Below are 20142 nucleotides of genomic sequence, written 5' to 3' on the forward strand. Positions count from 1 at the left end.
ACCTTTCTCTTTTGCCCACCACGTTGATCTTTAGTAAGCTTGTACAATAGCACCAAGAGAAAAGCTCTGGCAGTCTTTTCATTCTGCTTCTAAAATAGGAAGCCCAGAGTTTTTTTGTTTTTAAACACAATTTTAAAAATATTTTCTTCTTTTAGTGGTATAACACAGGGGGTGTAGTACAACCCACACAATCTACCATAAATTTTGAAAATTTATGGTTCCATTCTCTTGGAACAAACTCACCAAAGCCAGAGTAAGTTTTCCTTATTTAGGTCCCGGAGCGCTGCTCATACACCATGCCGGCATATTCTAAATGAAAAGAAAGAAGATACAGAATTAATGTAATTATAATTGTACTTTGAGGCATTTAAAATATTTTTCAAAGTAATGCACGCTTGCCTTAGAGTCACTGGACACCCAGAGATAATGTATCCTGGGGATTTCCTTCTAGTCATAATGTCTGCCTTGCCACACACACACACACACACACACACACACTCCCTTTGTAGGGTGCGACAGTGCTAATTCCCAAAATGTTGTCACAACTTTTAGAATATTGTTGTGCCACTTTGTGCAGTACACACTAGGTAAAACCTATTTTGGTCCTTGCTTTCCTCAACTGTAAAACGTTAGCTGCTCTATTAAGAAAAATAATGGCAGGCTCTTTAGTTTGAAGAATGATTTAACTACCCATATTAATAGACTTGGGACTCTTTAGCAGGTATAGTTCTATGGTTCCCTCATTAAATAAGTGTTTACTTATTAACATGTTTGCATACCACGAGTCAAGTGAGTTTCCTTTCCCTGTCCCTCCCTTCAACCAAATCTGTAGGAACAGGCGTTTGATCACCTTCCCCTACACCTAGAGCGGTCATTCAGCTCTTTGGTCCTACCACCATTTTATCTGATCTTTGCAAGTCTCCTTACTGGTTTACAGGCAGCCACTGTGATTATTTCTTTTTGAAGATAAATCTGTGCCCTACCACAGCTTTAACACCTTTTAGTGAATTCAATGGCCAAGACCAGTCAGTCCTCGGGGAAAGTCTAAAAAGTCCTCCTAGTCTATGCCTACCAGAGTCACTTGCCATCATGCCCATCCCTGTCCCCCAGGGTATTTGACTACTTTGGTTTTCTTCTGGTTTGGTCAACCACTGGGCCTTTAAAGGCACAGGTTACCTTGGTCTGAAAACTTTCTCCTTCCCCTCTTCACCTAAGCTCTCCCAAACTTCAGGTCAGCCCAAGTGTCATTCTTCAGGCAAGCCTTCTCTGACCTCCCTAAATCTGACCTCCCATTATAGGCCCCCAAGTAGCTCTTCTGTGACAGACTCCATGTTAACTGTTTGTAATGTGGAAAAGAACGGCCGTCTACTCACTCCTCTGGAAGCTCCAGAAGGGCAGAGCCACACCTGTTTTCCTGAAGTATAAGGCTAACTCAAGCAGTAGTTCCCATTCTTTCAGGTCATAAGCAACACCCAGGATGCTTGCTAAAATGCTTCACCCCCGGACAGCGATTCGGGAGGGACAGGGCCCTCGGAATCTGTTTTTACAAACCCCTTCCCCGGTTCATGTGGATGCAGAGGGGACTTCCCATTGCTCGAAGTGTTCTAGAGACCTCAGATTCATTTTAGGTTATTTTTTTTTTAAGATTTTATTTATTTGACAGAGATTACAAGTAGGCAGAGAGAGGGGAGGAAGCAGGTTCCCCACTGAGCAGAGTCTGATGTGGGGCTTGATCCCAGGACCCTGAGATCATGACCTGAGCCGAAGGCAGAGGCTTAACCCACTGAGCCACCCAGGCGCCCCTTTAGGTTCTTTATGCCTTCCATTTGTCTATACCCACTCATCCAAGATGTTAACAGACATCTCCGCATACTTCCCTCTGAAGTCGTAAGGGTTAACTTCAATGGGAGGATTAGAAAATTGGGAGGCATAATTAGCACCTGGTTCCAGTGAATGTGGTTTCTGTAACTATTAAACCAGTAACCCTCAACTCTGATACCATTAAAATCCTGAGGCTCTAGACAACATGCCATCCCCAGCCAGGAGAGCTCTGGGAGCAGGGCCGTCATGCTCTCTTGGCCATCACGTAGGAAGCTAGCAGGCACGGACAGGGGGAGAATTCCTGTGTTAGTCTGCAGTTACAGAAGTGCAAGACAAAAAGCCAGCCTACAGCAGTCTGTTAACTAACTTGAAATCTTTACATTTAGAAGGCCCATTTAAGTTACCACCTGAAGTCCAGATGATGACGTTAACAGCTTAAAGAAGCTGCCCTTCGCCACCCTGTTCTAGTCCCCACCTGTAGCCTCTCTGTGAAATGGTCTGTGTAGTTCCCAGCCTCCCCCTCCACAGCTACCAGCTGCTTGGGAGCAACCCAGAGGCAGACCCCTCACTCTCGGGGCGCCTGGGTGGCTCGTCATTAAGCATCTGCCTTCTGGTCATGATCCCAGTGTCCTGGGATTGAGCCCCGCATCGGGCTCCCTGCTTGGTTGGAAACTGCTTCTCCCTCTCCCACTCCCCCTGCTTGTGTTCCCTCTCTCGCTGTCTCTCGCTCTGTCAAATAAATAAAATCTTCAAAACAAAACAAAACAAAAGAAAAAAAACCCTCACTCTCTTCATACATCAAGGCTGGGCTCTGCCTCCACCTCACCGGGAAGAATGTTCTTTAATGGTTAGGTGGCTTTTTGCTCAATCACCCTCTAGCTAGAAGCTTCGGCCCTATAGCCACACGTAGGCAGTAAACCTCAGAGTGACAGATGCAGACAGAAGAAAAGCTCTCCTAAACTTAAAAAAAACCTTATGCAATTTATCGTTTTTGCAGTACTTTTATTTGAAGGCTTTATCAAAAATACAGCCTTTCATGAAGTATTTTTGAGAAGGGAGAGGCAGAAAGGAGCATAGAGAAAAGCTAACGTGTCTGCTCCGTTAGCTCATGTTCAAGTAGGACCATTTCTTTTTTTTTTTTACATTCATTTAAATTATATACTTGAAGCTGAAAGTGCTGTCACAGGACAGGCGTTTGCCTTTGCATCTCCCACACAAATCTTGACGATGGGGCCTTTTAGGGTCAACGTGGCGAACTTTAACAGTGCAGGAGCATCTAGTCTGTTTACAACTCTGCAAAACCAAAGTGAGAAGGACAGGAGATAAGCCTGTGGGGATGTCCTCAAACTTCCAAGTTATTTTTCTAGTTCATTCGAATACTTACGGAATGCACTCTAAACAAGGCCCTGGGCTAATTTTGCTCTGTCTGAGCCCCTCCAGCCAGGACAGGATAGGATTAAAGTGTGCTTAACCAGGTGCTCCTGCTCTCAGGTTGTGTAAGATTCAGTGTCGTCTTGTGAAGTTGCTTTTGAAACACAATTAGAGGGAAATCTTTCTGCCCTTAAAGGGTGGAGAAGAATCCGCCAGGGCAGGGAGGTCGGACAAGGAACGCTAGGAGGGGAGACTAGCTACTAGGCCAAGCTGGGAATCCAGCCTGGCGTCCATGGACTTGAACCTGCCGCCCACACACACACCTGCTGCAAAGGACCCTAAGCGGACACCAAAAGCAAAGGAGCACCCACCGGAGCCGGGAGCAGGGTGGTCAAGGCATCCTACTTTATTTAGAACCTGACCCTACTCTGCCTTCATCTAAGGAAGTCTAAACCGTTTTCTCCATACTTGGGTTTTCTCTTCCTACCCTAGCCAGTAAGGCCTCCAGTGTCCAACTTGAGGAAAGTGCATGGATTAGGGTTGTTAGCTAACACATCAGGCTCCACTACTGAGGACTAACACGTCATCATCTCAGGGTCCCAGGATCGAGCCCCACATCGGGCTCCTCCGCCGCCACCCCCCCCCCACCGGCTCATGCTCGCTCTTTTTCTCAAATAAAATCTTTAATAAAATAAGACCTACAGACCATTTATCTCTTAAAGAAAAAGAAAAGTTTAGTCACTTTTTTCCTTAGATTATCTAATCCTCTTCCCACAGTGCAGTGCTTAGTTTGCTTAGTTAAAAAATGAACCAGCCGAGGGCCTGGGTGGCTCAGTCCTTAAGCATATGCCTTCAGCTCAGGTCATGATCCCAGCGTCCTAGGATCAAGCCCCGTGTCGGGTTCCCCATTCTGCAGGAAGCCTGCTTCTCCCTCTCCCACTCCCCATGACTTGTGTTCCCTCTCGCTCTTGTACTGTCAAATAAATAAAATCCTAAAAAAAAGTAAACTGGCAATGTTACTCATTAGTCCCATAAAGGTGGGCAGTTTAAATTCACCCTGGAACAAATCAGCCTCCTTTTGCAAGCACTGGGCAAGACTGAAACTTTCGAACCCCACGCTTATCACTTAAATATCCTGACTGCAGGGTGGGCTTCATATAAAGCATTTGGGCAAAACAGGCAGCCTCATGGCAATAGAAGGCATTCTAGGTTTTTGACCTATTTTCTCCCGTCAGAGAACCAGGTAAGGCCAACCTTCCATGTTGCAGGAGGGGGCCAGCATCTCAGGAGGTTAACATAACCAAGACTTGCGAGGACAGAAAAATACAAGACACCCCCCCACCCACCCAAAAGCCCGGTTTCCCAGTTGAGTAGTACTCTTTCCCCATCCCCACTGAAAAGCTGTCAAAACCCAGGTAACTAGGAACCTCGCTTCAGGATACATTCAAGAAACTCCACCAAAGCCCTCTCCCAGTTACCCAGTTCAGACACAAAAGGGGAGTATTCGATTTACTTGACAGGTGATATCCTCCACTCGGTAAGGGTTGTAAGACTTCTGACAAGTTCTGCAAAACTGCTTGAAGTAAACCTGTGAGGAGAGAGGAAAAACGTGAAGCAGAGCCCTCTGGACACCTGGGTCAAAAGAGGCCGGTTCCGCAGCGTTTCTTACCTTGCTGGTGCCCTGCACACACCACACGTAAGCGCTCTCCCAACGGATGTTACAGTCCTTGCAGTGGTAGTAGCCGTACTTCTGCTCCAAGAACTGAACAGAGAGAGGCCAGGGTTTAACTCGTGGGCACTGGGAATTAGCCTTCATTGCACAAACTGGGAAGGGACCGATTTGCTACTTAAAACTGGCAGCCTCCTTCCAGATCATGGAGGAAAGTGGGCTCAAGGTTTTGCCCATTAGTCTCTACAAGGTAGTGGTCAGGTGACCTGATGGTTTAATCAAACGCATAAGCAAGCAGGAGCCTAAAAAAGCTCATGTTCCAGATTGGTTTGGTTCTTCACTTTCCAACAGTGCTAGGAGTCTCAACTGGGAAAAATCAGAATTCATATTTAACTTGAACTGAAGTACACGGTCTTATTCTTAAGTTTCTCTTCTCCCCTCCCCGTGAGAAACAGGTGTTTGGAGAGCACTTGAAGGCCTAACTCCAAAGTTCCTGCTAATTCTAGAGCAGTTTTATGGGTGAGCAAACCTAGGGCCAGGAAAGTTAGGAGGCAAGCGCACACATGGTTTAAATTACACGCAGCTCCTGTCGAACTTGACTCTCTCCCTCTTTCCTCCCTTGTCCCAGAGAGCCCTGGGCTGGCAGTGGGAAAGACCCCAAAGGAGGCCTCCAGCGCTCTCACCACCTCTGCCCTTCACTTCCCTGCCTCACCACTGCCCCGCGCACAGCGAGGGTGAACCGACCCACGGCGCCTGCTGCGCTCGGGCGGCAAACCCAAGGGCCCGGGGGCGTTAGCAATGCTGTTTCCGAAGAGGGGTACTTTCTAGGAGCTAGAAGAGATCCCAAGGGAGGCACGTCAAGAGCTCTAGCTTCCAGGAGGAGCTTGGGGGATTCGGCCAAGAATCAGGGGAGAGCCGACCAGGACCCCAGTCACTGTTAGGGCTTCTGCCCGCACTGAACTCGGACCGGAGAAGGGGACCCGCGGGGAAACGACTCTCCTGCCAGCACGTTCCCCTTAGGATGTTCTGCTGCGTATCCCTCCTAGATCGTCCAAATGGGGACTGAACGCCCGACTACACGTCCACGGTCAGGGTTTTGTTGTTGTTTTTAACAGTAAATACGCTTGAAATGCGAGTGTTACCAGGCCCCCGTGTTACGATCGCCGCCAACAACAACCCGGCGGCACTCGCCGAACTCTGCTGCGGGGGAAGGACGATCCCCGGCAGCTCTGCGCGGCCGCGAAAAGCCCCAGGACGCCGCCCGCCTCCGGGGCGCCTCCGCGTGTCGCGCGCAGCCGGGGGCGGCCACACGCCCGGGGCTCCCCCGCGCCCGTCAGCTCCCGCGGCCGCCCGGGCCTCACCTGGAAGCGCGGCCGCTCCTTGGCCTGCTCGGGGCTCCGCGGCGACGGCGTCTCGCCCGCGGCGTCCTGGGCGCGCTCCAGCGGCGGGGGCGGCTCCGGACCCCCGGGCGCGCGCCGCCGGGACGCCTCGCCCGTCCCGCTGTCCCGCGGCGGCAGCCCGGACCCGGCGGCCGGCTGCTCCCAGCTCGTCCGCTCGGCGGCCTGGGCCCCGGCTTCGTCCCCCTCCTGTTCGGGCCGCGGCCGTCGGGGCGCCTTCCTCGCCGACGCCTCTCCCTCCTCCGGGCCTCGAGGCCTCGCAGGCGGCGGCCTTCGCTCTCCCTCCGGCGCCGCGGGCCTCTGCTCCCCGGCCGTGCCGTCGGCGCCTTCCGGGAAGGTGGTGAGGCGGCGCGAGGCCACGGGCGAGTACACGGCGACGGTGCGCTGGAAGCGTATGGGCCGCGGGGCGCCGCTCGGGGGGCTGCGCTGCTCGGAACCCCGGCGCGCCGGCGGCGGGGACGCCGAGCCGCAGCCCGCCGCCGCCGCACCCTCGAGGCCCGGGCCGGCCGGCGCCGCGGGGTCGCGGGTCCTGCGCGGCAGCGTGCGCCGCCCCAGCGAGCACTGCACGGAGGCGTCGCGGCGCGGGTTCACTTGCACGGCCACGTCCCGGCTGCCCGCCCTGCGGGGCCGCGCGCCCAGACCCGGGCCCACCTGCGACAGCAGGGCCATGAGCTGCGCCCGCTGGTAGCTGTCGAAGTACTCGGCGGCCGTCAGCTGCCCGCAGCCGGGGAAAGACGACGCGGCCGCCCCGGCGGAAGAGGACGACGAGGAGGAGGACGCGGGAGCGCAGCCCCCGCCCCGGTGCCGCCAGCCGCCCCCGCTGGACGCGCCCTTGCCCTTGGCGGCTGGCGGGTAGTGGTAGGGGTACGGGTACGAGTAGGGGACGCACGCCGGGTACATGTAACCGTCCAGCACCTCATCCCCCAGGGCAGCCATAAGCGCAGCCCGGGCCGCTCCCGCCGCCGCCCTGCCCTAAATAGGCCGCCGTGCGGAGGCAGCCAGCCGCCCTTCCCGCACTGCGCGGCCCCCCGCACCCTGCCCGTCACCCGCTCGAGTCCCGGAGTCCCCGCCTGGGTGGCCTGGCCCAGACCTTCTCTGCGTGGAGCTTTTCCACACCCGGAGGTCCGCACAGATACCTTTAGGGGATCGGGAAAGACTGCTGCCTTTGTGATGCAAGAACTGATTTGCAAGTGAGCTCGCGGGAGGTGAAGCGGGTCCCAACAAAAGGGAGCAATCACCGGGATTAGCTGGGCCAGGTGGTCCCCATGCCTGGGTGATTCCAGGTGTCTGCGCTGCTGGGGAAGCGGAGGCAAAGCTGGGGGCCTCTGTCAGGCTAGTGAGCAGAAAGGCAAAGGTTTCGGGTAACGGCTTTGTGTGTGTTAACGGCTTTGGGTGTGTTACCTATGATCTCAGATTCTGGTCTAATTATCTCAGAACTGCTCTGAAAGTCCACACCTTGCACCCTTTCGGGAACTCCCGAAGGAAAGCACTGTAAGGCACCCACATCTAGCCTAATTGTCTTCTCTTCTGGAGCTCCCTTTCCCCTCCCCTCCAGCTCCCACGTCAAGTGGGTACCGCGAGGTACTGATGTCTATTGGGGTGGATAGTACTACAGATTTTTCTAACCAAATTATCCCTCCAAAAGAGCATTGATTTGCGATGTGTGCATGAATGCCCAAACCAGATCAGTACCAACTGAGAAGAAATGCCTTTTTCCCTGGAAAAATGTTAGCTGTCCATTACTAATCGATATCAGATACACATTAATGTATGTTTTGTGTTGATTTGACACAGGTTTGACAATAAAATACTGTATTTCATTTTGACCTGTTTTGGGATTTTTTTTAATACAGGTCAAAATTCAACACTCAGATATTCATAAATTGAGCAAGCACTTTTTTTTAACAATTACATTAAACTCAATTATGCTTTACAAATTGCTTTACAAATTATGCTTTACAAAAAAAATAGCTTGTTTTTACTCATATAAGATAATGCACCAAAATTCTACATTTCCAAGACCCTGTTTTCTAAGAGCTTACATATTCGAAAGAGTCATAGAAATTGGTATTGATAAAAACTAAAGAGCACGTTGAACATGGTCAGGCTTTACTTTAGCAGTCCCAGGTGCAAGTTATATTATGACATTGATTTGTAATTTGTGAAAACGCGTGGTTAATACGCCAATGCAACCTTACAATGGGAAGATCCTAATTGTGACACGTATGATAATGGGAACCATTTGTTATCCTTTATGTAAACCATATTCACTACCACAGACCATAACTATGAAGTAATAATAGAGTAAGATAGAAGCTCCTCTGTATCTCCACGTTCAGAGAGAAGTCTGAGTGGTTTCCATCATAATTAAATTATCAGCTTTCACTGTGCCATAGGAAGTGTCTGCCATTTCCTCTTCTTTCAGTTTCTTGTAAGAAATATCTGTATCTTCATCTTCATCTAGAGGATCCCGCTTGTGCAATATTTCACTTCCATACACTTTATATATTAAAACCAAAATCCCTGCTTCTGCAGACTGGAAAAGGGCATAAAGCAAGGGAAACATGTACATACTTCCTATGAATCGTGGTGGGAAGGCCAGTTTCAGAATAGCAGTACAGAGCTGCACATTCTGACTCCCCGTTTCCAGGCATACAGTCCTCCTGCAGTTGGGTGGAAGGTGGAAGAGAGTAGCTAAGCCATAACCTGAGGCATAGCCTGCCAAAGGCATAAAAATTGCTATCATGTAAACACTTGCGGGGATACTCGCCAGCAGTTCAGGTCCTAACATAGTGCCAGTCATTATGAAAAGGACCACCAGCGTCACTAGCAGAGACCACAGGGAAACCTAGTAACAGAAAAGGAACAGACAAACCATCAAAAATAGGATAGCTGAAAAGGAATTCAGGCAAGCGAATCCTAGGCTCTTGGAAGAAGAGACACATTGAGTCTCATCTCCTGCACCATGGAGATCCTTGCCATAAGCAGTCTTGGACAAAGTACTTCTGAGGATAGGTCACCTCTTCAGGATGAGTCTGTGTCCTTCTTGGACAGTTCTAATGGCCTGCAGGCCTGTCCTTAAGAAGAGTGACAATCTGCCTTCCCTAACAACTTTATCTTGGATAGATGCTCAGGAGCAGCACAGACCAGACTCCTGTTTAAAAAACAGAACAGGAGCTCCTGGGTGGCTCAGTTGGTTAAGCCTCTGCCTTTGGCTCAGGTCATGATCCCAGAGTTCTGGGATCAAGTCCCATGTCCTGGGCTCCTTGCTCAGCAGGGATTCAGCTTCTCCCTCGGCCCCTCCCCCCTGCTCATCACTCTCTCTCTTGCTCTCTCACAAATAAATAAAATCTCTAAAAAATAAATAAGCAGGAGGGGAGGAGTGCCTAGTCAGTTGAGCATCAATTTTAGATTTCAGCTCAGATCACGATCTCAGGGATCAAGCCCAGCTATGAGCTCCTCGCTGAGAATGGCCCCTGCTTGGGACTCTCCCTCTCTCTCCACCCAACCCCCTCTTCTTCTCTTTCTCTCTTTCTCTAAAAAACAAAAACAAAAACAAAACAGGAGAAGTTTACTCTTCTTCAGGCACATTGTCTCCAGACTTTCATATAACTCTGTAGCGGGAGTCTGGACTGTTCTGAATGTGTGTTTAATTTGTGAGTGTACCTCTGAAAGCCAGGACTCGGAACTGAGCCCAACCCAGCAGGTGTGGTGTGATGAACAGAGTGGTCAGATGAACATGACCTTCGCTGAACAGGACCCCATGTTTTCCACAAGAAATTAGCTCTAGTTTTACACGGGAGATAAAAAGCTATTAAAAATTTATGAAACTTACATGTGATATTTTCAAACTTCAAAATACTTAATGTTTCAGAGAATTGATGGCAATATTGAAACAATGACCAACTCTTAGATTACGCAAGTGAAAAATGTAAACAGAAGATGTGAGGAATTCTTTGTGATTCTGAACACTCCCTTTTTCATCTGTTCATGAGAAATCTCCCACCTGTAAATCTCTAATGATGCCTAAAAATGCTTACAGATAATAGATGGATTTTAGGGGCGCCTGCATGGCTCAATGGATTAAAGCCTCTGCCTTTGGCTCAGGTCGTGATCCCAGGGTCCTGGGATCCAGACCCCCATCAGGCTCTCTGCTCGGCAGGGAGCCTGCATCCCCCTCTCTCTGCCTGCCTCTCTGCCTATTTGTGATCGCTCTCTCTGTCAAATAAATAAATAAATAATCTTTTTAAAAAAATAGATGGATTTTAGATGAAGCACAACTGATAGTATAAGACATGGCATCATCTTGATGTCCGACTGGCACATCTCACTCATTTAAGTAAGATAAACTGTGAAAATAGTAAGGGGGAAACCTAAAAATTCCTCTACTACTCTCCTTGATTAGTAGTTAGCTAGTTCTTGTTTTGTTTTGTTTTTGTTTTTTAATGGGGGTGAGGGTTGGGAGGGGTCTGTGCAGGAAAGCAGAGATCCAGAAGAACAGTTGAAGTGTTGATTCTGGTTTGCTGGATATCTGGGGGGAACCCCCTTGGAGTCTGTAGGATTGGCATATAATTTATACTCCTTTAAAAATTATTTAAAATTTATTTGGGCTGGACAAAAAGGCTATGCTAGCTGGTACTAAAATAATTATATAAATACTCATGCTCCAAAGGTGCAATGGGCAGAAACCAAACTGTTATAAATCAAACCTTTATTAAGTGCTCTATACCCAATGTGGGGCTCAAACTCATGACCCAGAAATTAAGAGTTGCATGCTCTACGGCTGATCCGGCCAGGCACCCCTGAAGCCTTTTTTATATTAAGATGTGTGTCCACATCAAAAGCTTTGACAGGGGGCACCTGGGTGGCTCAGTGGGTTAAGCCTCTGCCTTCGGCTCAGGTCATGATCCCAGCGTCCTGGGATCCAGTCCCACATCTGGCTCCTTGCTCGGCGGGGAGCCTGCTTCTCCCTCTGCCTCTGCCTGCCATTCTGTCTGCCTGTGCTCGCTCTCTCCCCTCTCTCTCTGATAAATAAATAAAATCTTAAAAAAAAAAAAAAAAAAAAAGCTTTGAAAGGAAATCTTGTAAAAATATTGGCTCCAAAGTTTCTTTTGAACTATTTTAAATCATTTGGATGACACTGACATTGAATAATCATTTTAAAGTGTTTGCAAAAGTGTAAAAGTGTTATAAAGCATACTTTATGAGTGTTCTGGTTAAGGAGTAGGAATTGGTTCAGCTTAAATTCAAAGTGAGCCACATCTTACCAAATTGTCTATTACTTAAATATATGTATCTGTTTTCAGTATGGGAATAGCTTATTTGACTGACTTTCTCTTAGAATTCCTAAGGTTTGGGCACGCCTGGGTGGCCCAGTGGGTTACATCTCTGCCTTCAGCTCAGGTCATGATCTCAGGGTTCTGGGATGGAGCCCCGCATAGCATTGGGCTCTCTGCTCAGCAGGGAGCCCACTTCCTCCTCTCTCTGCCTGCCTCTCTGCCTACTTGTGATCTCTCTCTCTCTCTGTCAAATAAATAAATAAAACCTAAAAAAAAAAATTCCTAACTTTTTATGGTATTAGCTTAATGATTAAGCTTAAAAAGTTCTTAATGCATTTCAAGGGTATTTGTAGGTATATTATATATGTAATATATTAAATATATGTATATTTACATGTATACATAAATTTACTACATTCAAAATATATAAGTTTATTATTAAATATAATTTTTTTACTCATGACTGGATATATGAGTACAAAAGAACCCTTTATTTTTATATTAATAACAGTTAGCTTCTCTGAATAGTCAGATTTTAGATACATCTATTCTTTATTTAAAATTAACTTACTTAATTACTATAAGTAAAACACTAAAGATTATGTCTTCTTAAATCTACATAATGGATAATGAATACTGTTTTTCTGAAAATAAATAAATTGAAAAAATTTTTTAAAAATCTACATAATGGAAACACTGGAGAAATTCCTTTCACTTGTCTAAATGAATTTGCCTGTGCATGAATAGCTTCCTAAAATGTGAGTCGATTCCTATTCATGGTTTACTCTTACTTACTATTTTTGAGCTTTCAGACAAAGCTTGATTGACAAATATTTAATTTTTTTCTCTGGTCAACTGTTACAAAAATCTCTACCCTTCAAAAAGCACCTTTTTTTTTTCTTTAAATAAAGCCATACTGGAAATAGGGTCCAAAATGATAGGAATTCCCATCCTTTCACTTGCTTTAGAAACCATATGCAAAACGGCCATGGGGAAGGAAAAACACACAGATTTACTAATGGTAACATACTCTGCAATCTTATTTTGTGCTTTAAAGCCAATATTTTGCATATCCTATGGCTGCAATGTGATTTTTAAGTTACTTTTGGTCTTATTAGTGTCTCTTTTTAGAAAATGAATAAAACATTTTAAAGGAAACTTCTCCAGAGTTTCTCAGAATTAGAGTTCCACTTTTGAAAAATATAGTAACGCATTTCTAAAATACTGGACAAATTCAACTCATAATTGTATTTCCCCTGCTTTGATTCTTAATAATGCACGATTTGTTAGTGGAAAATATATTGCCGGTGAATGGCACGGGTATCTCTTTCTTTTCCCTGTGATGTATTTCCTCCTGTGAATACTAATAGCTTTCTTTTGCTGTGTTTAACTAATCTTTGTCTTAGTTAAAGCTGTGAGTTTTTGAAATGCCAAAAGATAGAAGTTACTTTGTGGCACAAACTTTTTTTTTTTTTAAGTTAGTTGCCAAGTTTTCTTCCGTATCCTTCTTTCCCAAACTTCTTAACATTTCAGTCAGGGGTGAAAGCCCATGAACTCTCTGAATACATAAAGGACATAAAAGAAAGAGTGACCTTACCTTCACAATGTAGTCCGCCACCCGGTTGTATTTGTACCGAATGAACACCCCCAGGCCAATAGGGATGAGGGTGCCGCAGAGAGTTAGGGTCACTGCCCCCAGCGGTAGTAACTGCACCAGGGGGGTGTTGATCCAAGCCCGGCTATAGATCCACAGGCACAGGGGCATCAAGACTAGGGCCAGAAGCGTGGAGGAGATGGTCATGATGATGCTGCAGAAAAGGCAATGGACAGAATTCAGAATGGGCTCTACGCCAAGAGTTTCTCTTGCACATTGGGGAACCACTCTCTCCTGCACACGGGGTAGAGGAGAGAGAAAGAGACTTCAAGTCTGGAGCTTGAAGTGTGGGGAGAATCCACTTCATCGGAGGGAAGGGCCAAGAGAACGGCACCTCTAAACCCAACTGAAACAGGAACGGGGCGGGGTGGGGGGCGGAATCGGAGGACGGAGCCCCAGGATTGGGGGGTAAGATCTGAGAACGGTTGCCCTGGCTTTATAAAGCCTATTGAGCTGGCCAGAGTCTGGAATATTCCGAGGGCAAAGAACAAACATCTTCCTTTCTTTTTGAATCCTCCCAAACACCCTGTTAGACATGGTCAAGCTGCTGAGCACGACCTGTTGGACTGAACTCAATCATATATGAGATCTATATGAGATCACCTTCGTCACTGGGGCCAAGAGCCCTATTTCGCTTTTGCATTTCCGGCGAGACCTGGCTTCAGGCTTCTCAGTTCCCTTTGTCTTCCCGAGGCCGAAGACCTCCCCTGACAGCCCAGCCCTCAGGGAGGAGGGTCGGAGCGCCGTCAGAGCCGCCTCGTCCCCATCCAGATCTCGCCCCCTCCAGCACCACCTTCCTCACATCTGCCTTGACTTCTCAAGCCCGGGCTCTCTAAAGTCAGCCTCTCCCCGCACGGCCTCCCTCCCTCTCCCACGCCTCTCCTTCCTCTCGGCTCGGTCTCGAACCCACGGGCTGAGCGCGGCTGCTGGGGATGCGAGACCGGCGCGGGGACCAGACAGCTCCGTACCTGAGGTTCATGTCGCCGTCCACCAGCAGGGACATGAGGTTGGAGAGATTCCCGCCGGGGCAGCAGCCGCACAGGAGCACGGCCACGGCGGCCACCTCGTTCAGCGAGAAGGCCAGGGCCAGCAGGAAGGCCAGCAGCGGCAGCAAGCCGAACTGGCAGAGCGCGGCCAGCAGCGCGCCCACGGGCCGGCGGACGTGCTCCCCGAAGTGGTTCACGTCCACCGTGCAGCCCAGGCCCAGCATGGTGATGCACAGGGCGGCGCCCACGAACACGTTCAGCCCGTGGTTCAGCGGCGTGTCCCAGAACGGGATCTGGGGGTGCGCCCAGGGGTGGGGGAACAGGGACGGGCCCAGGCTGGCCGGGCCGCCCGCCGAGCCGCCGGCCGTCGGCTCCGGGGTGGGCGCGGGGCCGGGGCTGAAACCGACGCCCGGACTGGGCGCGAGACTGAGCCCCGGGCTGGGGCCGGCGCTGGAGGTGGGGGCGACCGGCAGGTCCGAGCCGGGGCGCAGGCTGCTGGCATCGGGCGACAGCGTGTAGTTGTCGGGCTGCAGCGAGGACGGGCCGAAGAGCAGCGTCGCGTTGTCGGGGCCGTCCATGGCGCTGCGGCGGGAGGCTGCGGGCCTGCGGTTCCCGGGCCCCCCCTCCCCGTCGCGCGGTCGCCGCCGCCGTCCGCCCGCCCGCCTGTCCGTCGGTCAGCGGCAGCAGGCGAAGCTCGGTCCCCAGCCGGGGCTGCTCGGCGCTGACGTCTCCGCGGCGTCGGGTGCGGCGCGGGGGCCGCGGGGGGCGGGGGGCGGGGGTGGGGGCGCTCCTCCGCGGGCGGCACTTAGAGCGCAGCCCCCCAGGGTGAGCCCAATCGCTGCGCCCCCGCGCCGGGCAGGCCCCGCCCCGCCGCCGAGTCCCTCCTTTTAATCACCAGTAAGTGGTTCTGTTAGAGTGTAGCCAGGGGCGGAACAAAGACCTGACAAAGGACAAGAAGAAGAAAAACCGTGCCTGGCTGCCGATCAAGTTCTCTGATGGGCTCTGCCTCTTTCATAATGAAATCTGGAGGCCCAGACACAGAGGGGGAGAGAGCGCGCGAGCGAGAGAGCTTATCTAAGACGCACGTAAAGTACACGCACTGCTCAAACAGCCTGCAACCCTGAGCCCCGAGAGGGCTCCCGGACTTAATATGAGCGGTTCTCTGGGAGCAAGACACACTGTCTGGCTTTAATTTGCTAAGGGATTTTTAAATTCTTTTAATTATTATTTTTTAAGTAAAATACATAACTGGCTAACAGCTTTTAAATAAGATGTGTTCGGACTTAATGTAGAAAGTAATAATGCCGGTGTGTTCGGCAGGGGCGTGTGCATTATTTCACTTGATCCTCACAGAGGAGCCTTGAGAGGTGCTATTAACTCGGTTCTTCCACAGGAGGAGCCTGAGGCCCGGGGAGATCTCCGCCTCATCAAGCAGCTCCTGGAGAAATGTGCACGGTGACATGTCGTTAGAGGGGACAGAGAAGAGCTCTGCTAAGAAAAGGCTCCATGAACAATGTGTTTTGGGAATTACTGGCAGACGGGGAGAGGGTGTCTCTCGGTGGCCATAAATTTTTAAAGTGTTGTGTGAGTACAGCCCCGGCATTAGGATTAAAGGATTGAAGAGAAATAAAGTGGTGGGATTCCCTGCTTCGGACAGGTTTATCCCCAAACAAATCAAATTCAGAGCTCAGGGCACTGTTGACTCCACGACTTGCAGTCAGTCACTAGAGGCAGCTACAAAGGAGAGGGGCCTCTGCCTACCAAGGATGTGGAGCCATTCGAGAGGCTTCTTTCTATCACCAAGCCACAGCCGGTGAGTTGTGAAAGCCAACAGGAGGACTTTCCAGGCAGAAGTCTTAGCTCAGGGTTAGTTTGAGTGGAGCTAAGACCCTAGAGTGAATTCTTCTTTTTCCCACTGGTGGACTGAGCTCCTGTGTTTATCTCTTCTCCCCACCGAATCTCATGAAAATGACAGAGAATACGAAAAATAAGATTAAATTCACAACCTTATGCATTCGTGATCACAAATAATTTCTTTTTTCTCCATTAGACCATAAATTCCACGGGGGCAGAGCTGCTGCGAGCGTTTAGGAAACTAATGTGCCTTCATGTTCCCCAAAGCAGGAAACCCAGGAAAACCATGCCGTGACATCTGTTTAGATTTGGAGAAAGTGGGATGGGATAATCTACATTTTCGTTTAGGTTTATGTAAGCAAAACAAAGACACTCAGATATACTATGAAACATGCTACCCAAATACTTTGATTAGGTGGGCATATTCCAGGGAGATGGGGAGAAACAGACAAGACAAGGAGTCCCTGCTGAGCCTTTACATTCTTCAAACCACAGGATGAGATAAGCCAAGAACACAAATGGCAGGCACGTCCCTGGTTGCCCCCTCCTCGTGTTAATGATATTAAAATCCACAACCAAATTCAATAAGCAGTAATTAGAGGCAGACCCACTCATCCAACTAGCTCCTCTCTTGGCTTGGGGAGGAATTGGGGAGGCGATTTATACAATAGGCCAAGAGCAAAAAGCAGAAAGGGATGGACCTGTTCTGTAAATCAGCAGGCTCACAGTAAACCTGCTGCTTGGGGGGCTTTGGGGGTCCTGCAGACCTGTCGTCTCGCTGCTGATGTAGTCACTGTCAGTGTAAAGAAAGCAGATGTTCCTGTCTCCTGTCTTCTTTTTAATCTCCTTCACTATTTAGGAGAAAACCCCAGCAGTAGAAAACAGAGCTTATAATCCAGATGTAGTGCTGGCATGGGTCCCTTAGCCTCCTCAATTATCCTCCTTTTACTCTTGCTGCCACCGAGGAGGGTGTGACCCACCCAGGGAGAATACATCAAAGGGATAGACGACAACACAGCACTTGGAAAATATGTTATAGAGGGTGGAGGTGGGAGGTGAGAATAAATTTAGAACCTAGTTGCACATCATACACCAAAAATAATTCCACATAGATTAAAGGATTAACTATAGGGCTCCTGGGTGGCTCAGTCAGTTAGGCGTCTGCCTTCAGCTCAGGTCATGATCTCAGGGTCTGGGATTGAGTCCCACATTGGGCTCCTTGCTCAATGGGGCACCTGCTTCTCCCCCTACCCCCCGCCTTGTGCTCTCTCTCTCTCAAATGAATAAATAAAATCTTAAAATAAAGTAAGAGGGGCACCTGGGTGGCTCAGTGGGTTAAGCCTCTGCCTTTGGCTCAGGTCATGATCTCCTGGTCCTGGGATCAAGCCCCGCATCGGGCTCCCTGCTCAGCGGGGAGCCTGCTTCCCCCCCACCTCCGCCTGCCTCTCTGCCTACTTGCGATCTCTGTCTGTCAAATAAATAAATAAAATATTTTTAAAAAAATAAAAATAAAGCTAGAACATTTTTAAAAAGATTTTATTTAACGGAGAAAGAGTACAAGCAGGGTGAGCGGCAGACAAAGGGAGAGGGAGGAACAGGCTCCCTGCTGAGCAAGGAGCTCCATGTGGGACTCGATCCCAGGACCCCCAGATCATGCGTGAAGTCAAAAGCAGATGCTTAACAGACGGAACCACCCAGGCACCCCTTAAATAAATAAATCTTTTTTAAAAAGTGATTTTTAATTATTGTCTTTTTTAAAATTTTTACTGTTTCTGAATTTCTGCTGTAAAAATTTTATTTTTTAAAAAGTATCAAATCCAGAGGAAAAATAAATTCCACAAGTGTCAAAGGGTAAATCATTTTAATCAGCCCATAGGTTGATAGAGAAAAACAGGCAAAAGACAGAGACAAATTACAATAGAAAAAGTATATGTTATTTATTAAATAGAAAATGTTTTATTTCACTAGTAGTTAAACACAAAACTTAAAATCAAGTAGACAAAGAGTCTCAAAGCAACAACATTTAATGCTGAATGAAATGCAATGGAAGAAACTCTTGAACATCCGATGGCGGTAAAGGATGTGATAGAGTTTTGGGGGAAAGCCATTTGATAATACAATTCTGTTTCTGGACATTTTTTTAATCAGAATTATTTCAAATGCAGTGCCAGAAACCCTAACTCACATTGGTTTAAGGCCAAAAAGGGAATTTATTGACTCATGAAAATGAAAAATCTCCAGGTGTGGCTGGATCCCAAGTCAAAATGAGGACTCGGTGACTCTCCATTTCTCAGCTCTGCTTTCCCCTACTGTTATCGTCATTGTCACGTATACTTTACTTCACTGTCACGTATACTCCATAGGGAGGCTAGGCAATTTCACACACCGGTTTCCCCTGATATCTGAAAGCGGAGCATTCCTTTGAAACCTTTCATAAGCTGGAACGCCATCAAAGGAAGAAGCCATTATTATTCACTTATGCAGAAAAATTTTTGAGCATTCCTAGACCGGCAAAGTAGCCTTGGGACTCCTGGATGGTTCAGTCCAGTCAGTTAAGCATCTGTCTTAGGCTCAGGTCATGATCTGGGCGTCCTGGGATAGAGTCCCGCATGGAGCTCCCTGCTCAGCAGGGGGTCTGCTTCTCTCTCTCTCTCTCTCTCTCCCTCTCCCCAGACCCCACACCCCTGCTCCTGCTCTCTCTTCCTATTTCTCTCTCTCAAATAAATAAACAAAATCTTAAAAAAAAAACAAAACAACCAACAAAGTATATCTCTTATGCTTTTCTGATACCATTGGACACATCTTGCTGATGGTAGCACGTTATAAATGGAGATAAAACAGAGATGCTCACAGACACAGTTCAAATCTACGGAGGCTCGTTTGCTGAGATGCTAAGCCTAAGGGTTGCTCTCATTGCTGTGGGAGAATGGCTTCTATCACATCTATCACAACTCATTGCAAAACAAACTCTGAATGCTATTTTCCCCTTTTATCGTCAAGGTGAAAATCCTCTTCAGATTTCTTTTGAAACAGGTGCAAATGTAGGTCTTTCATAAAAGGGAAGTGGCTAAAGGCAAACTTTTGAAAAGTGAGGGGTACCTGTATATCCTACTACTTGCAAACACCTACGGAAAGACGATGTCCACTGCCCAGTAATTCCTAGAACAGTCTTGGGACGAATTTGGCCCGTGACCTTCTGCGGCTATCCTGTTTTTTTCTGATAAAACGCTAGAGCTCCATCCTCTTTGTAAAAGTACGATCTCGTTGCTCTCGAATCACGTGATTCAACTGTACACTTCCTAGTCGCTACCAAAAAGCCATCAGGAGGGATTTGACTTAATCCAGATTCTCCTTTTTGCTTTATCTCAAAGTCTGTACCAGACAAGGCTCGGCTTTCCACACATTCCTTCAATGGTTGAACAAGAATTTGCTTTGCACGGAAAGATTTATTTTCTTCCTTTTCTTCTGCTCACTATCTGTTCTTTAACCAGTTCTGTTCTTGTTTTTATATCTTTTTTTTTCTTTAAAGATCTTTTAAAATTTATCTTATTATTTATTTGACAGACAGAGATCACAAGTAGACAGAGAGAAAGAGGAGGAAGCAGGCTCCCTGCTCAGCAGGGAGCCTGATACGGGGCTCGATCCCAGGACCCTGAAATCATGACCTGAGCTGAAGGCAGAAGCTTTAACCCACTAAGCCACCCAGGCACCCCTGTTTTTATATCTTCTTTAACTTTCCTATCACTGCCAGCTAACCTGAAAGGTAAGAGGTCTGTTGCTTTCTTGAGGTTGTAACATCTCAACATGTTTTGGATGCACAGACATCACATAGCGATCTTCGTAGCGCACTGGGCTTGCATCAGGAGGCAGTTGTCATCTGATAAACTGAAAAGGAAGAAACAATATCTACAATGCTCTAACAGGATATTAAACTGAGAATTTATTTGATCTAAACACACACAAAAAACCTCCAGATGTTTTTCAAGTCTCCCAACTGAAAAATTACCTCTTATTAAGTTGCCGAACAGTACAATAAGAAAAAAAAATGATTGTTTTAAAAGAAAATATTTTTTTTTTAAAATGAAGTTTTGGGGGCACCTGGGTGGCTCAG

At 48.1% G+C, this 20142-nt stretch overlaps 2 protein-coding genes across 2 annotated transcripts; both read right to left on the bottom strand.

Moving 5' to 3' along the window:
* Positions 1-2970: 2970 nt before the first annotated feature.
* Positions 2971-7194, bottom strand: ZAR1 (zygote arrest 1). The gene is made up of 4 exons (XM_044225429.1): positions 6223-7194; positions 4862-4954; positions 4706-4780; positions 2971-3114 (listed from the first exon to the last, which is right to left on the bottom strand). Exons 1-4 carry the CDS (start codon positions 7192-7194, stop codon positions 2971-2973), a joined length of 1284 nt encoding a protein of 427 aa, XP_044081364.1.
* Positions 7195-8120: 926 nt separating this feature from the next.
* SLC10A4 (solute carrier family 10 member 4) lies at positions 8121-14755 on the bottom strand. The gene is made up of 3 exons (XM_044224133.1): positions 14160-14755; positions 13135-13345; positions 8121-9106 (listed from the first exon to the last, which is right to left on the bottom strand). The coding sequence occupies exons 1-3, from the start codon at positions 14753-14755 to the stop codon at positions 8594-8596; spliced, it is 1320 nt and encodes a 439-aa protein (XP_044080068.1). The 3' UTR covers positions 8121-8593.
* Positions 14756-20142: the final 5387 nt, after the last annotated feature.

This window comes from Neovison vison, chromosome 11 (assembly GCF_020171115.1).
Source record: "Neovison vison isolate M4711 chromosome 11, ASM_NN_V1, whole genome shotgun sequence".
Taxonomy (NCBI): Eukaryota; Metazoa; Chordata; class Mammalia; order Carnivora; family Mustelidae; genus Neogale; species Neogale vison.